The sequence below is a fragment of the Hemibagrus wyckioides genome, linkage group LG13 (assembly GCF_019097595.1).
Source record: "Hemibagrus wyckioides isolate EC202008001 linkage group LG13, SWU_Hwy_1.0, whole genome shotgun sequence".
Classification (NCBI taxonomy): Eukaryota; Metazoa; Chordata; class Actinopteri; order Siluriformes; family Bagridae; genus Hemibagrus; species Hemibagrus wyckioides.
In genome coordinates this window covers 7,412,802-7,430,356 of record NC_080722.1, presented here as the reverse complement: position 1 = coordinate 7,430,356, position 17,555 = coordinate 7,412,802, and the positions used below count along the sequence as shown (strand labels likewise).

General features: G+C 39.0%; 1 protein-coding gene across 1 annotated transcript in view; it reads left to right on the top strand.

The window, feature by feature from the left end:
- LOC131363731 (disintegrin and metalloproteinase domain-containing protein 12) overlaps nucleotides 1–17,555 on the top strand; it is a 100,490-nt gene that overhangs the window by 43,085 nt on the left and 39,850 nt on the right. Inside the window, exons 4-6 of the mRNA XM_058406567.1 lie at nucleotides 7,590–7,668; nucleotides 14,638–14,714; nucleotides 15,742–15,934. Coding sequence (XP_058262550.1) covers nucleotides 7,590–7,668; nucleotides 14,638–14,714; nucleotides 15,742–15,934 — 349 coding nt within the window. The remainder of the gene's footprint in view (nucleotides 1–7,589; nucleotides 7,669–14,637; nucleotides 14,715–15,741; nucleotides 15,935–17,555) is intronic.

Sequence of the window (17,555 nt, the reverse complement as noted above, 5' to 3'; positions counted from 1 at the left end):
ATCAGTGCTGGAGTTCTTACTTATCTATGTGGTGGTCTTTACAGATTCATTTAAGGCTACAACCTTATGGTTTTCTGAACACACTTTTGAGCCTTGCTGTATTTTACGTGAAGAGCAAGAAAGCAAAATTGTGCAAGCAGGCAGGTCAACCCCACATCTACAATGATGGGAGCACTTAACACTAATTTGCAGAGGTAATTATCTTAAAGGTTCACATACTTTTTTAGTTCAATGAATATCCATTTGAAATGGTTCCAGGGTATTTTTTTTCCTTCGTACAACAAGTGCATAATGTCAGAACACAAAAGCCTGAAATTATTGCAGTGCCTTGCAAAAGAAAGTCACATTTTTATTCCTTCTCTCTGATGAAGTGATAATAAGCTGCTCCTGCTGGTTAAACAAAAAGAAAATCAATGAATATTGATTAAACTCTTTGACATACAGTGTTAATGAAGATATCCTATGAAGAAGCACTCTTGGGTCCTGGTTATCATTATTGGATAATTTGTGTCTAGGTAAGGATTTAGGGTCAGGCATTCCTGTTCTTCCGGTCAGTCATGAGTGTTTATATGTTATTCAGAAGATTAACATTGGAAATGCTTCATTCTGAAGGCACAGGAGGAATCTAGGCAGAGCTCTTCATTCAGCTCACCCTTCAGAGTCATCCTCTTTACAATTGTTTAATAATTTACCTCAGTATTTATTCATAAGACCTCGTCTTGTAGCCTCTTTGTTTAACAGAGTAAACAAACATAAGAAGCTATAACATAAAGCTATAATACTCATGTATCTATAACTACACAATACACAGCTACTATTTGCTGAATAACAGCTAGCTGGAAACATAAGCTAAAAAATAAGCCAGTCATTTAAGTTAGCTGCATGGTTCCAAGCCTGGATTAAATGGGAGGGTTGCATCAGGAAGGGCATCCGGTGTAAAACCTGTGCCAAATGGAAACATGCGGACCAAATGATCCACTGCGACGATCCCAAACAGGGAGCAGCTGAAAGAACGACAACAACAACAACATAAGTTAGCTGCATATGCTGTTAGTTTGCATTATGTTAGCAAGTTCATTTTAATTACAGAACGGCTTAATAATGAAATATTTGCTCTCTCCGAAACAAGTGATTCATGTTTGGTTTCTGGTGAACAGAATTACTGGATTAAACACAGCTAATGTTTGATGACTAACAGTTAGCTGGCAAAAATTTAATCTAGTCACATAAGTTAGATCCATATGCTGCTGGTTGCATTATGTTAGCAAGTTCATTTTAATTACAGAATGGCTTAGCAATTAAATTTTAGCTCTTGAAACAAGTGATTAATGCTTGTTGAAACTTTCATGGAGTTGTGTTCGGATAAAGAGTATTATCGGATTGTTTATGCTGAGGAGGATATATGAGATCCGGCTTTCTAATTTGGCCAAAATAAACATTTGAATGCTGACTGGAAATCTTGTCAGCCAAGAAAGCTGAGCGTTCAATGAGAAAGAAAGCCATGTTTATCACTGATCAAGTGCATTTTCTTGGTAATCCAACCGGTGCTATTATAAAAGGAAGACCACACACAATCCTGTTTGGTGTGAAAGTTTGACTTGAGGTATAGATTTCACAATCCACTTCAATTCCTCTCCCAGTTGAGGTTGAACAGCACATGGAATCCATTGCATGATGACCTTCTTTTCCACCGTGTTACTTTAATGCTATGATGCACCAGCACGTCAGGTGAAGTGATAGCAGGAGACAGGTCTTAGCAGGCGGAACGGCTGACCATCTTAGCCTCTGTCTGCACTTCCAACTCCTACGAGACGAGTTCAGAGGTGCTTCTTAGGGTTTTAAGTCTCTGCACAGACTATCACACACTTTAACACAATAGGTCATCCTGGCTTCTTCTGAATGAGGAGACAAATAGCCTCTGGCATCCTCTTGCATGCACATTCAGCCTTCTGTTTTGTTCTTGCTGTAGAAAGTAAAAGTGCACCCTGCCTACTTTTTAACAGATCGACTTTAATGCTGTCATCATTAAGAACAGTGACAGTGGAGTAGTTTGTCCTCATGCGACCTTATTTTTAATGTTTAAAGTCCTTTTCCATTTCGACTGCTATGCATGGAGTTATTGAAAGTCACTTCTGTGCTGAATAATCGGTCTGCCCAGCGGCATTAATCACTGGGACACAACTGCTGTTTCCACATCCTTTTTGATTTTTTTTTGTTCTGAAGTTCCAGGGTTGCCAACTTTTAGTTGGTTTTTAGTTTAATCTTCAACCATTTGTTAGTATTTGTAAATTTCCCTTTGGGATGAATAAAGTATCTATCTATCTATCTATCTATCTATCTATCTATCTATCTATCTATCTATCTATCTATCTATCTATCTATCTATCTATCTATCTATCTATCTATCTATCTATCTATCTATCCTAATTCTGTTTGTGTCTAACACCATCCTTGCCACCATCCTTGGCTAATTTGGCTTTTTTTAGGACACCAGATGATCATCATCAGAATTCACACTTCTATCTATCTATCTATCTATCTATCTATCTATCTATCTATCTATCTATCTATCTATCTATCTATCTATCTATCTATCTATCTATCTATTCTAGTAAAGTTCTTGAAATTTTTGAAATTCTGAAATTTTCCCTGGGTTTTTCTCTTGTATAGTGTGTGTGTGTGTGTGTGTGTAAGTTTGTGTGCATCATTATGCTCTGATCTCTGTGCTATATATACACATCTATCTATCTATCTATCTATCTATCTATCTATCTATCTATCTATCTATCTATCTATCTATCTATCTATCTATCTATCTATCTATCTATCTATCTATTCTCATTTTAATTCTGTCTGTGACTCTGTCTAACACCATCCTTGCCACCATCCTTGGCTAATTTGGCTTTTTTTGGACGCCAGATGATGTTTGTGGCATCATAAGAATTCACACTTGACAATCTGACATGTTTGGCACTTGCTCGTCATAAAACGTCACACAAAAGCAATATCTTTATGCAAACCTAATGGTGTACAGATTCAGATAATTATGCTACATGTCATCATGCATCTAATTTCATAGTCCAAATCTAACGAGCTCTATATTTAGCTCTAGCTCCTCTGTAGATGACATATTTAAATTGTTTTTTGTTTTTTTGTCCCCCATCTCTTCCAATTGAACCTACACTTTTGGATCAAAATCTGCTGTTAATTGATATTTTTTACTCTGTTTGCCACAGAAATGCAAATGACATCTTCATGACAACCATGTAAACTTCCTGGCTGGTGACATTTTAACTGCCAAATAGAGCAGAATTGGAAGTTACCATGGTAACATATTAAAAGTGGGCTTGTTTAAGCTTATCATCAAGTGGAGTTATTACATTTATTTCAACTCATGTGTCAGAGTACTTCTATAGTCATATAAGAATTTATCTCGGTTGCTGTCATGGAAAATTAAAGCCAGCTTCCTATAACTAATACTACATCCATCCAATCAGATCATCTATCTATCTATCTATCTATCTATCTATCTATCTATCTATCTATCTATCTATCTATCTATCTATCTATCTATCTATCTATCTATCTGTCTATCTGTCTGTCTGTCTGTCTGTCTGTCTGTCTATCTATCTATCTATCTATCTATTAGTTTGTTTTCTTTGTTTGTTTGTATGTTAAAAGAGATTACTTAGCACCATGCATTAGCGTCATATATCCTCTTGTATGACATTTGTATATATTTTACACTCATTTGTAAATGAACTTTCATTACACTGTGTGGCCATGTTCAGTTAGGCGTACTTCATGAATGTGTTTTTCCTAAAAGTGAATCTTTTTTCAGCATTCTTTTGCTGGAAAACCACAGGGAAACAGTAAATATGTTAAAGTCATTTGCATAAGAGTTTTGGTCCTGAATATGATGCACACTCAAATATAAAGGTAACAAACTGTACTTTTCTTTGTTGTAACATTAAGGATAACTTTTAATCTGATTTTTTTTTTTTTTTACCCAGCAGGCACATTTACAGCATTTGTCAGACGTCATTATCCAGAGCAACTTGCTTTTTTTTTTTAATCTCCTTTTTATACAACTGAGCAATTTAGGGTTAAGGGTCTTGCCCAGGGGCCCAGCAGTGGCAGCTTGGTGGACCTGGGACTCAAAAGCAACCTTCCAATCAATCATGTGGCACTCTTTTAATTAAAACCTTTTATAGTAACACTTGCAAGTGGTCTTTAAAATACATTCAGGTGCCATAAATACTTTAAAAAGTATAAAGATACATGCTAAAGGTAGAAAAGACGTTCCATTGATGGTACAACCTCAGTGTGGTAGCTTCATTTCTGAGAATAAACCAAAAGTAAAAAATAAATAATTCAGAGAATATAAATGCTTTTTTCCCCCTGCATGAATATGTCAATGTTAATACATCAATGTGCACAAAATCAACTGGAAGGGTCTGAAAAATAGATTAAAAATAACACCAAAAAATTTGCCCGGCTGAACTGTAATACATGCTTGTTTGAGTCTGATTTACACCATGCGGAGTTTAGCTGAACTCTGCATGAGCTCTAATAAAATTAAGCCTTCGGTACAGCATGGTTGTTCTGCCTCTGACTCATAACCTTAAAAACAAGAGCATATGAGCTGCCCAGTGGTCGAGCGTGAGAGTCAGTAGATTTCACCTCTCTCAGCATTAGTCATAATTTTTTATTTGTTCATTGTTTTGTCGCCTTCCCAGTCTGGATGTTACTAACTAGACACAGTTATGGCGAAACACATGTTGCTGAGGAGAGGATATGGTTGATTTGTGTCCAGACAACCACACAGACTTTCTGGATTTAATGACAAAAGTGTGAGAGAGAGAGAGAGAGAGAGAGAGAGAGAGAGAATTCACTTCAGAAGGTCTGTTTGGAGTCATTCAACTACAGGACAGTTATATGGTCATGTTTTTAAGGCTATGAATCAATTGCATTATAGCTATGCTGCAGTTCTGTAGATGATCAAGGGCTTTAATGGATTGTTATTATTATGAATCAGAGAAGTCTGAGATCATACAACAAACCCCCAATTCTCCAGTCATACCTGTGGACACTATATCACTGCAGTAAACCTCTGGATTCCTTGTATACTTGGCTGACCTGCTGTGAAGGAGTCCTCTTCCACTCATCCTGGTTAAGCAAATAATAGATCTTCTTTGGAGTGTTTTTTATCTTGCTGCATTTTAAATCATTTCTTCACAAGGTTGACATTAGATTCTGTTCACTTTTTGTCACATCATGATCTGTGTGTCAGCTGACAGCACGATGATGTTTTTAGGACTTCAGCTGCGTAGCGTCAGATCTCACACCAGCAGGCTGCAGGACAGCTTCTTTGTGCAGGCCATCAGACTGTTCAACTCCAACTAATAACAACACCACTTTGCACAACCCACTCTTTCTTCCAGGCACTGCAATTTAGCATCTCTGACTTAGTGGGGCAATGGTGGCTCGAGTGGGTAAGGCTCTGGGTGGTTACTTGGAAGGTTGAGGTTCAAGCCCCAGTGCTGCCAAGCTGCTGTTTTTGAGCAAGGCACTTAACCCTCTGTACTCCAGGGGTGCTGTATCATAGCTGCCCCTGGGCTCTGACCCCAAACTCCTCACTGGACTCTAACTGATGGATGGTACTTATATCAGACTCTGTCTGTCCTTGTACTGCATAAGTAATAACTCTTCACTGCGACACATTTGGACTGAATACAATGATTACACTGTTTAAGTATATCACTATTTTTTATGCTCGTCAAATTATGCTAATACTTTATTAATGTGCAGTATCTCACACAATGCCACTTTAAGACTGTATGCATTGTCTTTTCTATGTATTATTTTTGCTCAAAAATCAGAAGAGTGTACAACTGTGGCACAAGAATCGTTCCATTGCCATAAATCCTCATCTATACCGAAGTCTATTCACTGTTCGTTCTGTCATGAAAAAAAAAAAGAATATACAGTATGTTTGTTGAGCTACTTTTATCAACAGTGAATGTGTCATAAAATACACTGAGGACCTGATTTATTGAAGGTTTGTGCGTGTAAAAGCATCTTCATAATTCATTACACACTCAAAAACAAATATACCAGCTGATATACTAATAGATTCTCTGTGGGTCTTTGTGTATAAACAGTACAGGCGTGCTGGAACATTGGTAGATTTCCACCTGAAAGTTAAAAAAGAAAAATGCAAAAAGATTAGTATAGCACTCCTGATGTCTAAATTTGAAAAAACAAAACAAAACATGTTTTATGAAATCAGGTCTCAGGGCCTCCTGGTGGTTCAGCGGCAGGATTCTGCGCTCGTTGCCACAGCCCGGGTTTGATTCCTGGGCAGGGCGCCACCCCAGCCTCAGAAGAGTTAACCATCAGTGCCGGTCCCAAGCCTGGATAAAAATGGGAGGGTTGTGACAGGAAGGGCTTCCAGAGTAAAACCTGTGCCAAATCATGTGGATCTAATGATCTGCTACAAACAGCAGACCCTGCAATTATGTGGGACAAATGCTAGGACCAAAAAAATTAATTAAATCAGGTCTCAGTATCTATGGGAAAGTTTTTCAATATTTGCTGCATGAGTGTCTGTCGAGTGTTCTTTTCGAAAGTCCAGTGGATTTATGAGGCCATCAGTGTATATAAACTAAACAATTAAAATGTAATCCCTGAAGGCTTTTCTCTATGTTTGCTTAATACTTGGCGTATAACAAGAAGCTGATCTACTGAGTGTCCTCATGAATAGTGTAGAATGAGATTTAGAGATCTTAAATTGAAGTATTTTACTACTCGTGCCTATCAATTTACCACTCCAACATCACACACACACACACACACACAGAGCCAACATACTGATAATCCTGTATTAATATTCGTTGCGGAGCCACTCAAACAAAATGCCACACACCTGAACAGAGTTGATGGTTTTATCTCTAAACCTTCATCTATCTGTGTGTGTGTCAGCTTCACGCTTCCAGAAATCTCTCTAGGATCTGAAGGTGAAATCACCAGACAGAAAAAAAATCTCACTTTGCCAGTGATGTCAATAATTCTGTGTAGATCAATCAACCTAGAATAATACATCCTAGAATAATACATACTGTAGCTGCAGGTAGCAGGTATACCATTAACCTGGACACTCTTCTGACAAATAAACCAAGCTATTGAAAGTCATGTCAACTCTTCCATTGGTTCTGGTTGATTAGATGTGGTGGCTCAAACAGTTAGTGAAATACTATCAATCAATACACTGATTGAAAGGTGGGGGTTCGAGCTGCCACTGCTGGGCCCTGGAGCAAGGCTTTTAACCTTCTCTGCTCCAGCAATGCTGTATCATGACTGACCCTGTGCTTTGACCTCAGCTTCCTAAGCTGGGATATGTAAAGAAAGTAATTTCCCTGTTCTGTATATAGGTGTATAGGACAAATAAGGGCTTATTCTATGTCTAGGAGACTGTCAGTCTATTAATATTAAATAGATTAAATAGGTAATAATTAATAAGACAATTTAAATGTTTTGGAGTATATTTTTACTGTGTGTGTGTGTGTGTGTGTGTGTGTGTCTTGCAGGGGGCTTTTTGCCAGTCATTACACAGAAACACACTACCTGGATGGAGGGAAGCCCATCACCACATCACCCAGCTCCAGAGTAAGATCCCCGTCACACCATCCTGTGCCTGCATTCTCTGAAATCTTACCCATACCCCCTTTTTTTCCTGCATCTAAGAAAGATTTAGCAAGCATCTGTCATGGTTTTGTCATGACTGTGAGATGAAAGCCACTGGGAAAGTTAATTACCTGCTGTAAAGAGTTTATAACTCCCTCAGCTAACATAAACACATATTCCCCCGCTTCTCACTGCCTCTCTGTCTGTGCAGCATCTCTCGTGAACTTTCGGTCGACATCAGCCAGGCTCAGAACAGTGTCTGGGATTACAGCAGTTAAAGCAGTTTGTCGGTTAATGCTATTGATTGTTATTATGTTGTCCTTTTGCATCAATTAATTAATCTAATCACCAGAACAAATGGCTTATTTTGTCCTTGGATATATAGTTGATCCTCTTAGCTGGGAGTCAAGCCTTGACTTAAAATGTTGTGCTAACCCTTTTTCAGACAGTGTGGGGAGTGTGTGTGTGTGTGTGTGTCTACAAGGTCTGTCGAGGGTCAGTGAAACATCGGCCACGCTGTTTCACAAGACAGGAGGGATAGTTGAGGATTTGTTTGCTTCGCTGTTCCATCACTTGCTCCTCGGAGACAGGGTGTGCTAACTGTGCACTTTTCTGGCTCCTTTATTTTTAAGGTGAAGCAATGATTGCGGGTCACGTCGTCCAAACTCTGACAGCTCCCTGATCAGCACAGTGCCGTGCAGGCCAAAGATACTGAGAATTCTCATTCACAATGACTTGTGATTGCAGGATAAAGAAAAGCATCACAGCCAGGGTCTGTCCTGATTAGAAACAAAATGATCATCCTACCCTGCTGAAACAAAAGAAGATAGATTAGTGGGATTATTAGAGTAGACTAGGAGGTCCAAACTGGTTTCTGCTGGGTTAAGAAATAACTTTGTACCTTTTGGATAAGATGTTAGGGCCTTTAATGTGCACATGAGGGCAAGAAATATTTTCGTAAATTACATCACTTGCAAAAAAAAGGGGGAGAGGATTAAGGATTCTACATGTTTTGCAGGTTTTATTTCACATGTCCTGGGGTTTCATTTATCAAAGCATGAGTAGAACAAGTTCTAAATTTGTTCTTTAGAACCACCAGTATTCATAAGAAAATTGGCATTGGCATCACTCGTGCATGCTCACAGCTGTACGTAATGGACGTTGATAAATCCCACACACTTTAAATTGCTCTACTCATGCACAGACACATTCAGTTTAAAAACAATGCCCCCAAATCACCATATATGGTAAACAACATTGCTTTAAGAAAGCCTAGTAGTCCACTTGTGGTGCTGCTGCATTGTTGCGAATAATGTGAGGCGTGTCAAAAGTTCTGACAGGATGAACCCAACCAACATGTAGGGATAAAAAAAAGTTAACTTAAAATGGTTGATTAGGGGGGCAACATGGTGCCTTAGTCGTTAGCATTGTTGCCTCACAGCAAGAAGGTCCTGGGTTCGAGTCCCAGGTTCGAACAGACAGGGGCCTTTCTGTGTGGAGTTTGCATGTTCTCCCCGTGCCTCCGTGGGTTTACTCCGGGTACTCCACAGTCCAAAAACATGTACATTAGGTTGATTGGTAATTCTAAATTGCCCATAGGTGTGAGTGTGTGCGGTGGTCTGTCTATATGTGGCCCTGCGATGGACTGGTGACCTGTCCAGGGTGTACTCCTGCTTTTTGCCCTATGTGCACTGGGATAGGCTCCAGCAGACCCCTGTAACCCTAATTAGGGGTAAGCAGGTATAGACGATGGATGGATGGATGGTTTATTAGGTGTTTTGTCTTAAATAATAATTTAATTTGTCTTAAATGAAATTATTACTTTATTAGAATTTGTTATTTTTGCATACTATCTACTTTAGCATGAGTAATAATATGAATTCGTATTAATCATTTACATTTATATTTCTGGTATTTGGCAGACGCTCTTATCCAGAGTGACGTACAAAAGTGCTTTAAAGTCTCCGTCAATGAAAACATCCACACTGTTTCAATAGGTCACAGACTTAGGATACTATTAGCCTAAAATTGAGTTGTTTTTTTATTTCATTATTTTTTTAATAAAAATAAGTTTTATATATTGTTATATGTTGTACATACAACATATAACAATAGATAAAACAGGGAAAAATATGAGCTAGTTTAAATGCATCAGGAAGAGGTAGGTCTCAGTTGTCGTTTGAAGACGGTCAGTGACTCTGCTGTTCAGACATCTCGGGTAAGTTCATTCCACCGCCTCGGTGCCAGAACAGAGATAAGTCTAGATGTATACCTGCCTTTTACCCAGAGAGATGGTGGGACCAGTCGGGCAATGCTAGTGGATCTGAGGGAGTGAGGTGCAGAGTGAGGAGTAATAAGATCTTTGAAGTATGATGGTGCTGGTCCATTCTTGGCTCTGTAGGCAAGCATCAGTGTTTAAATCTGATGTGTGCAGCTACTGGAAGGGAACGCAGCAGTGGGGTGGTGTAGGATAACTTGGGCAGGTTGAAAACAAGTCATGCAGCTGCATTTTGGATCATTTGCAGTGGACGAATTGCGTTCAGAGGTAGACCTGCCAGTAAAGAGTTGCAGTAGTCCAGGAAGAAAAGGAAAGCTGATTGTCTATAGTTAGCCCAAGGTTGCGAGCAGTGGCCGAGGGGGGGATCATGGAGTTGTTCAGAGATAATGCAAGATCCTGGGCTGGGGATGAATCACCTGGAATGACCAGCAGTTCAGTTTCGCTGGGATTGAGTTTCAGCTGATGAGCTGTCATCCAAGATGAAATGTCCGCCAGACACGCTGAGATCCGAGCATAAGCCGTGATATCTGAGGGAGGGAAGGAGAAGATAAGTTGGGTGTCATCGGCATAGCAGCAAATTCTCATTAATTAACATGTCATTAATTGGTTGGGAAATGTCTCCAGATTCTAACTGAAATGTACCCATGATTTTAAACAAAAACCCTATAATTTATATTTATTGAACAAATGTAATAAAGCTCCAGTGCTTCTTGAAAACACTGTCCTCCTTTCACCAAGTTGACTGTGACAAAACTTCAAGCAAGGCATCACGTCAATCAATCTTTAAACGCGTCTCTTAAGTCACTTTTAATTTAGATTGCCTGTGCGTAGCATGTACCTTGCTGTAAGCCCCAAAAACAGTGATTACGCTGTCAATTATGCTAAAACGATTGACAATAAGTGGCATGAAAGCTCCTTGTAATCAGTTTACCAACAATGACACTTTTCTACCATTAGGTTTCTGTGGTTGTGTGGTGAGGAGTGAGTGTAAATATAGATGAAATATATATTCAAGGCATAGAAATGTGTATACTTTGTGGAAAATTGTGCATACATGGTAAATAATACATAATACACGATAAATATCAAATGATAAATAATAACCCCAGTTATTTCTTAGTTATACTGAGTTCCTTCACACAATATAAAGTTTATAATAACTGGCTGTAGCATCTACAACATATCCAGTTGTTACAATAGAAGATTTGTCATCTTTGCTGTCCATCAGTGTAAAGTAATTGCCATAGGACAATCCAGATGTTATTTGTTTGGTGGACCATTCTCATTCATTCATTCATTCATTCATTCATTCATTTATTTATTTTCTCTTCACATTTCCTGGTGAAGGTCAAAGTGGCAATAGGCTGACAAGTTCAGTCCAGCTTTATCTAAGCCCCGGCACAGATTCCAGCTCCTCCAGGGCTCCCCAGATGTTATCAAGACAGATCTATGAGATACAGTATAAGCGCTCCAGCAGTTCCTTGGTCTGACCTCTGTCTAGGGGGATGTGAATGATACAGCTGTAGCCGGAACCAGGAGGTTTGCACTGATTTTCTACCAGTTTGCCAAGCTCTTTCTCTTATGGACTATTCTCTATTCTTGAATTAGGGACTACCATGATGGAGTTAGATATTGTGAAGATAGGCTAGTAGATACATACTTGCTGTATATAGAGTATAATTATAAAAGTGTAGGTTTTTTATACAGGATAAACTAGTAGCTTTGTGTATAGAGCAGTCTCTAGGTAAACGATCGTTGATGATATTTGCTTCAGGATACTAAATTTGAAATTATTATCAGTAAATAATAAGCATGTATTATACATTTTCTTCTGCTATTCAGATATATCAGCAACATCCCCATATCTGTTGATTATTACACATCAAATATTTTGTCTCTGGCATGTCTTTAGTCTTCACCTTAACCTCCATCCTCACCCGGAATCAAGCAACATTTTCTTGCCTCTATGGTCAAAACATGGAGAATTAAACATGCTAAAAACGAATCAATTCATTGTGGCCACACATTGTTTAATCACTAGGCAACAGGGTGCCTTATCTTGTCCATTAAACAGGGCTGAGCTGCTCTGGAGGATCTCAGAAATGCTTGGGAGGGAACCATGGATCCATTATTGTGTATTTACAAAGAGATTTGCTTATTGGGGTGTGTTTTTTTGTGTGTCAAAGAGCATCCATCCATCTGTCTCTGTTTTTTATTTTGTTTCAACCCAGAAAAGCCTCACAAATCACTTAGACATAAATAAATTGGAGCACAGCAGAGTAAGTGACGCACCATATGAACTCTGAGCAGAATTTTGAACTCGAATGCATTAAGAGTGTCTCAATGATTTTGGAATATTAAACATGACTTCAAACAGGGTTTTCTCCCATAGTGCTATTTTTCTGACTCTTTATTCTCTTATAATTAAGTAAAATCTTTCCCATACTGTAATGGCTCAGAATTGTCATTGGGGATTAATATACTGTATTTGAAGAGCATTTCTTCTGCTTAGGAAGGATTTACGAAAACGCTTATAAGCGTTTAAATGAACCGTTATGACATCAGATATCAGACAAGTCAGAGGGAATTATCTGCAGGATGATTGTTACATGGATAAGAAATCATTTATGGACTTTTGTTTTCTTCATGAAAGCTACATCATTCTGCTGACTACATGAATGTTAGATATGCTTTGTCATTTTTTATACATTTAATAGTTCTTGGTTTTTTTTTTTTTTTTTTACTTTTACTCTCCGATTGTTTTTATTGATTTATTCTGGGCGAGATGAGTGTGGAGAGTTCTTTATTGATCTGTTTTTTTAATGATGACATATTCGGTTACGCCAGATTGCGAATTCAGAAAAAATATATCCTTGCAGGTGAAATGTGTCTTCAGTACTGTAAGGGTTCCTGTGTCAAGTTAACGTAAAGGTGCTGTACAACCTAACTAGTCTGAAGTGGTGAAATAGATGCAGTACTTACTTACATAGCAGACATCAGGACCATTTAAAAAAACCAGTGGATGCTGAATTAATATCACCCGGAGAAGTGTTTCTTTTTTAAAACCCAGATGGCATCATATGACATCCACTTGCCCATGACATCGGGAGCGGTTGCTTAATCCGACCCTCTGCTCGATCCTGTTTGTTCACGCATGTTTCACATTTTCTGCAGCAGCCCTCAAATGTCTTTTTTACCTCTGGGCAAACAGGAAATAAGGCTCCAGTGGACACGACGACTCTGAGCTGTCCTCCGTGTCAGCTCATGCAGACCAGAGCGACAAGCTGACAAATTACAGGTCGAGCAGAGAGACATGCCGGGGCGTGAGAGTGGGACTGGGCCTCAGCACAGAAATAATGATCTGTGAATCTGAAACCTTGCCTGGATGATAGAGCAAGGTTGAAACGAACACACTGACTTTGCTGGCTCTTTAAAAGCATCATATTTCCTTTTGAAAGCCTGCAAGCAGATCGAGGTACAGACAGAGGGAGTGTGAGCGTCTGCATTGTGTTTTACTCTGTAGCCGGGTAAACCGGCCAGAGCTTCGTGCCAGAATAGAAACCCCGAGCTTTCATTCCAAACCACACAAGTCCTCCCTTCTGAATGAAACAAACCAGGTTTGTGATGAAATATGTTGTTGTGTTATGCCTATGTGTCTCCTTCTCTCTGTCTTATTTAATTTTTTCCCCCCTGCTACTTTTGTGTTATGTGCTTTGATTGATGGTTGTCACGAGTACAGTAAAATCCAGAATTAATGGCACCCTTTAGGCAAATGGCGCACATTACACAGGGTGATATTTACAGCTTTTCTCTAAAATTTGACCTATGGTAAAAAAAAAAAAAAAATCACTTTCTTTTATCCATTCTTCCATAGAAACCTTATAATAGTTTCAAATGTACTCAGGTGTTTAAAGGTACAGTAAAAGAGCATTTGTTTTAACTTAAATTAGAGGCATGACATCTACAAGACAGTTCAAATGACTTGAATGAATTTATTTGGAAAAAATTACGGAGGATAAGTTTAGCCTTGGTTTAATAGGGAGTCTGTGAACGGGTTCGTTGTCCTATGTAAATTCTTGTCTTATGTTTAATCTAATTGATGCAGTTAAAATGTTGATGATCAGATGAATTGGCAGACTTCAAGAATGTCAGTCATGACCTTTGAGATTTGTAGCATTTGTCTGGGAAGCCAATTAATCGAACCAGGGACCATGGAGCTGAGGTGGCATCACGACCCGCTGCGCCACCGTGTCAGTTATTAATAACTCAGGCAATAACAAATTCTGGCAAGTGACAGAAGGTGAAAAAATTGTTTGGGATACTTTTGGAGAGTTAATTGCATATATAACTAAGTGAAATAGTATTGCATGTTAATTTATAGTACATATACAACAGTACTAATGATGAGTGAGGTAAAAAGGCTAACCTTGTAGTGTGTTAACTATAACAGTTTTTGGAAGCAAAGTGAAGTAAAAATAAATCAAAACAATCCTGGCTCACTGCTAAACCCCCAGACACACAGCTCACTGAAGAATACATCAGGAGTGTATCTCATCAGCAATCACTCTCCCTCCCACTCCTACATCTCACCTACTAAATATGCACACGCAATTCAAAATTTCAGCCAGCCACCCTTTATCTGATCCTGTTTATACAATCTGGAATTTTCCCAGGTGAACTGTTACTACCATGGAGAGGTGAAGGGCTATCCACATTCCGACGTCATCCTCAGCACCTGCACTGGAATCAGGTGAGTCACCATAGCAACCCGAATCAATGATATTCATGGCATTGATGTTATAGGTAGAACCCCATGAACACACACACACATGCACATAAGTATAGCCTGCTATAATACTGTGGCGCTGGTGAATGATGGTATGAATAAATGTAGCTGCCAAAAAAACATGTAACCCAGGAGCAGCAGTCTGAACAATAAAATGAATTACATGGAATGTATCCAGGAGGTATATCATCAAGAAGGATCCTCATGGAACTAAGATAAGTTAGATTTGGAAAAACAAAAAATATTCCAGTGATACACATATTCACACACAGGCACACTGTAGCATGTTGCTCCAGAATTATTACGATCATAATTCTGCTTGATAGCATCAGGAACATTATCCTGCAAACAGGATCTAGAGTCTTTCCCTCAAAACCTGTCTCAAGCCACGCAATCTGTCTTCAAACCATGCAACACACACACACTCACATGCACACACACTTGCTCCCCTGACAAGAACTGTGTTTTTTGGCATTCAGGCCAAAACAAATTAGTGTTGATTTTGGTTGGCAGTGTTGGTGTGAGTGTGGTTTACATGAGTGTTTATGTGGTCTAGCATGCACTAAGGGTTTATTAAGAAAGCTTAGAGTTTGGACCTTCTTGCTACATAGGAGCATGTCACTTTAAATCAGCGAGCGACTGTAAAGTGTGAGAAAAGCTTGTTGAAGCGAATCCCATAACCACCAAGCATCAGGACTTGATCTGAAAGTAAAGTTGTTTCGATAAAATATCCCCAAAATTGATGCTGTGTGGATTGGAGTGGATTGGATGTTGAAATAACCCAGTTTCCAGGCTGTTTTTAAGCTGTGGGAAAGCAGAAAGTATACTTCCCTGAAGAGCAGAGTGCGCTATTTACACTTTAACCACTCCAATAAATGACTTTACGCTTCTGTCTCTCAACACAGGTTCCTTCAGTCACCACTGTGCCAATACTTCTTTTATTCTTTCTCTCTCTCTCTCTCTCTCTCTCTCTCTCTCTCTCTCTTTACAGAGGACTGATCACACTGAAAGATAAAGTGTTGGTGCTGGAGCCAGCACAGAAGCCCAACAGCACCCTGCATCATATCTTTAGAGGAGAGCATCTCACCCTGCAGCAGGGGACATGCGGACACGGACACAACGTCTCCCACACTGCAGGACTCTTCGACGCTACCGGGAGCTTCTTCAGCTCGCATGGCAACAGGGTGAGCTAAACAACACCGGGGCAAATGTTCTGAACCATGTTCTTGTTTTTGCGTTAAAATAGCACAATAGCTTGAAATGATGATGACTCTTTTATAACGTGACATGAATTCAATATAAAACTGATACTGGAGGATTTGCAGACTGAATTGCTGCATTTTGCCAGTGTCAGTTATAGTCTTTTGTGATTTAAACAATGGAAAAATGCCTGCCAAGAGCCTTGCAGCCAGAATAATGATCAATCAAAGCGTGATTATTCTGCATAGAGTGATGAGTGTGACTTCTTTCATCACTTCTTGCCTAAAGCCTGAAAAATACTCTTCCATGTGTACTTTTGTTTCCCAGGCAAATACACACATAAAACTTACATTCAGCATTTCTTTGGCTTCAGTATATTTTTATACACTCACAATAGCCGTGTTTGTATCTACACCACATTTCATTTTTTTTTAATATCAGCCATTTTTATGTCATTGCTTTAATAAATTAGCAATATTATCATCAGTATCAGCGCAAGGTCAGAATATTGTATCTGACTAAACAATGCTTATCAGTCCCTCCAGGGTTTCGTGATTTTTTTTTTGTTTTGCGATTGCAGTAATGAACACAAAATGAAGCAAATTCCACAATATTTGAAGGAGTTTGCAATTTTTCTGCCAAGAAGTATCATGTGACCTCATCAAAACATGCATTCAGCCAAAAATCTCTCTTTGATTCATGTGTGTTGAACATGAGTACCCTGATTAAATATATACTGTGTTCAGTAGTAGAAAGTTTAAAAGAAAGATCCAGGGCTGCACTTGGAAGTTTCACACAAGTTGCTTCCATTAAAAAAGAACAAAAATCTGCAAGTCATAAATGAACAAAAAATGAAGAAAATAAAAAAGTCACAGCAAAATCAAACGTCAAATCAAAACTCCTGGAGCAACTGATGATAGCGACGTCTAGAAATGATAGACTGAAGGACTCGAGGGTAAAATCAGGCAGCTTTCTGTCTATTTCAATTATAAGACATTATAAGATCTTGACATATTACGCTAATTTGGTTTGAAACATGATGAAGAAGTTTCTTCATAAGTATGCGCAAAGTAACTTTTTAATGTAATGGCTACCTGGCAGAGGCTTTGCGTCAGCTTCCGTCTCGTTTTTGTGAAATGTACAGTGTGCTTGATAAGAAGGGTTGCTTGTGGCTCAGTGGTAGGTTTCTTGCCTACCATGCGGAAAGCCAGGGTTTGGTTCCCAGCCTCTGGATCCAGTGCTGGTCCAAAGCCTTGATAAAAATGGGAGGGTTGCATCTGGTGTAAAACCTGTGGCAAGTTGTTGTGCTGACCAGTTGGTCTGCTGTGGTGACCCCTCACACATGTAGGGAGCAGCTGAAAGACCAACAACAGCGGTATGTGTTGAATGTGAAGGGTAGCAGAGATGTACAGATGCGATTACTCTCATTAAACAGATCCGTCACTATTCAAAATCACGGAGCCAGCTAACTTTTGTTCATTCAGTGAGTTAAAATTCTCATCAATTGCTCAGTTAAATGACTCTGATTACTGATACTGTTACATTTCTATACAAACTCGTGCTAGTGAGTTTGTATACTTAAGTGTATGAAAAGAGAAACCATTG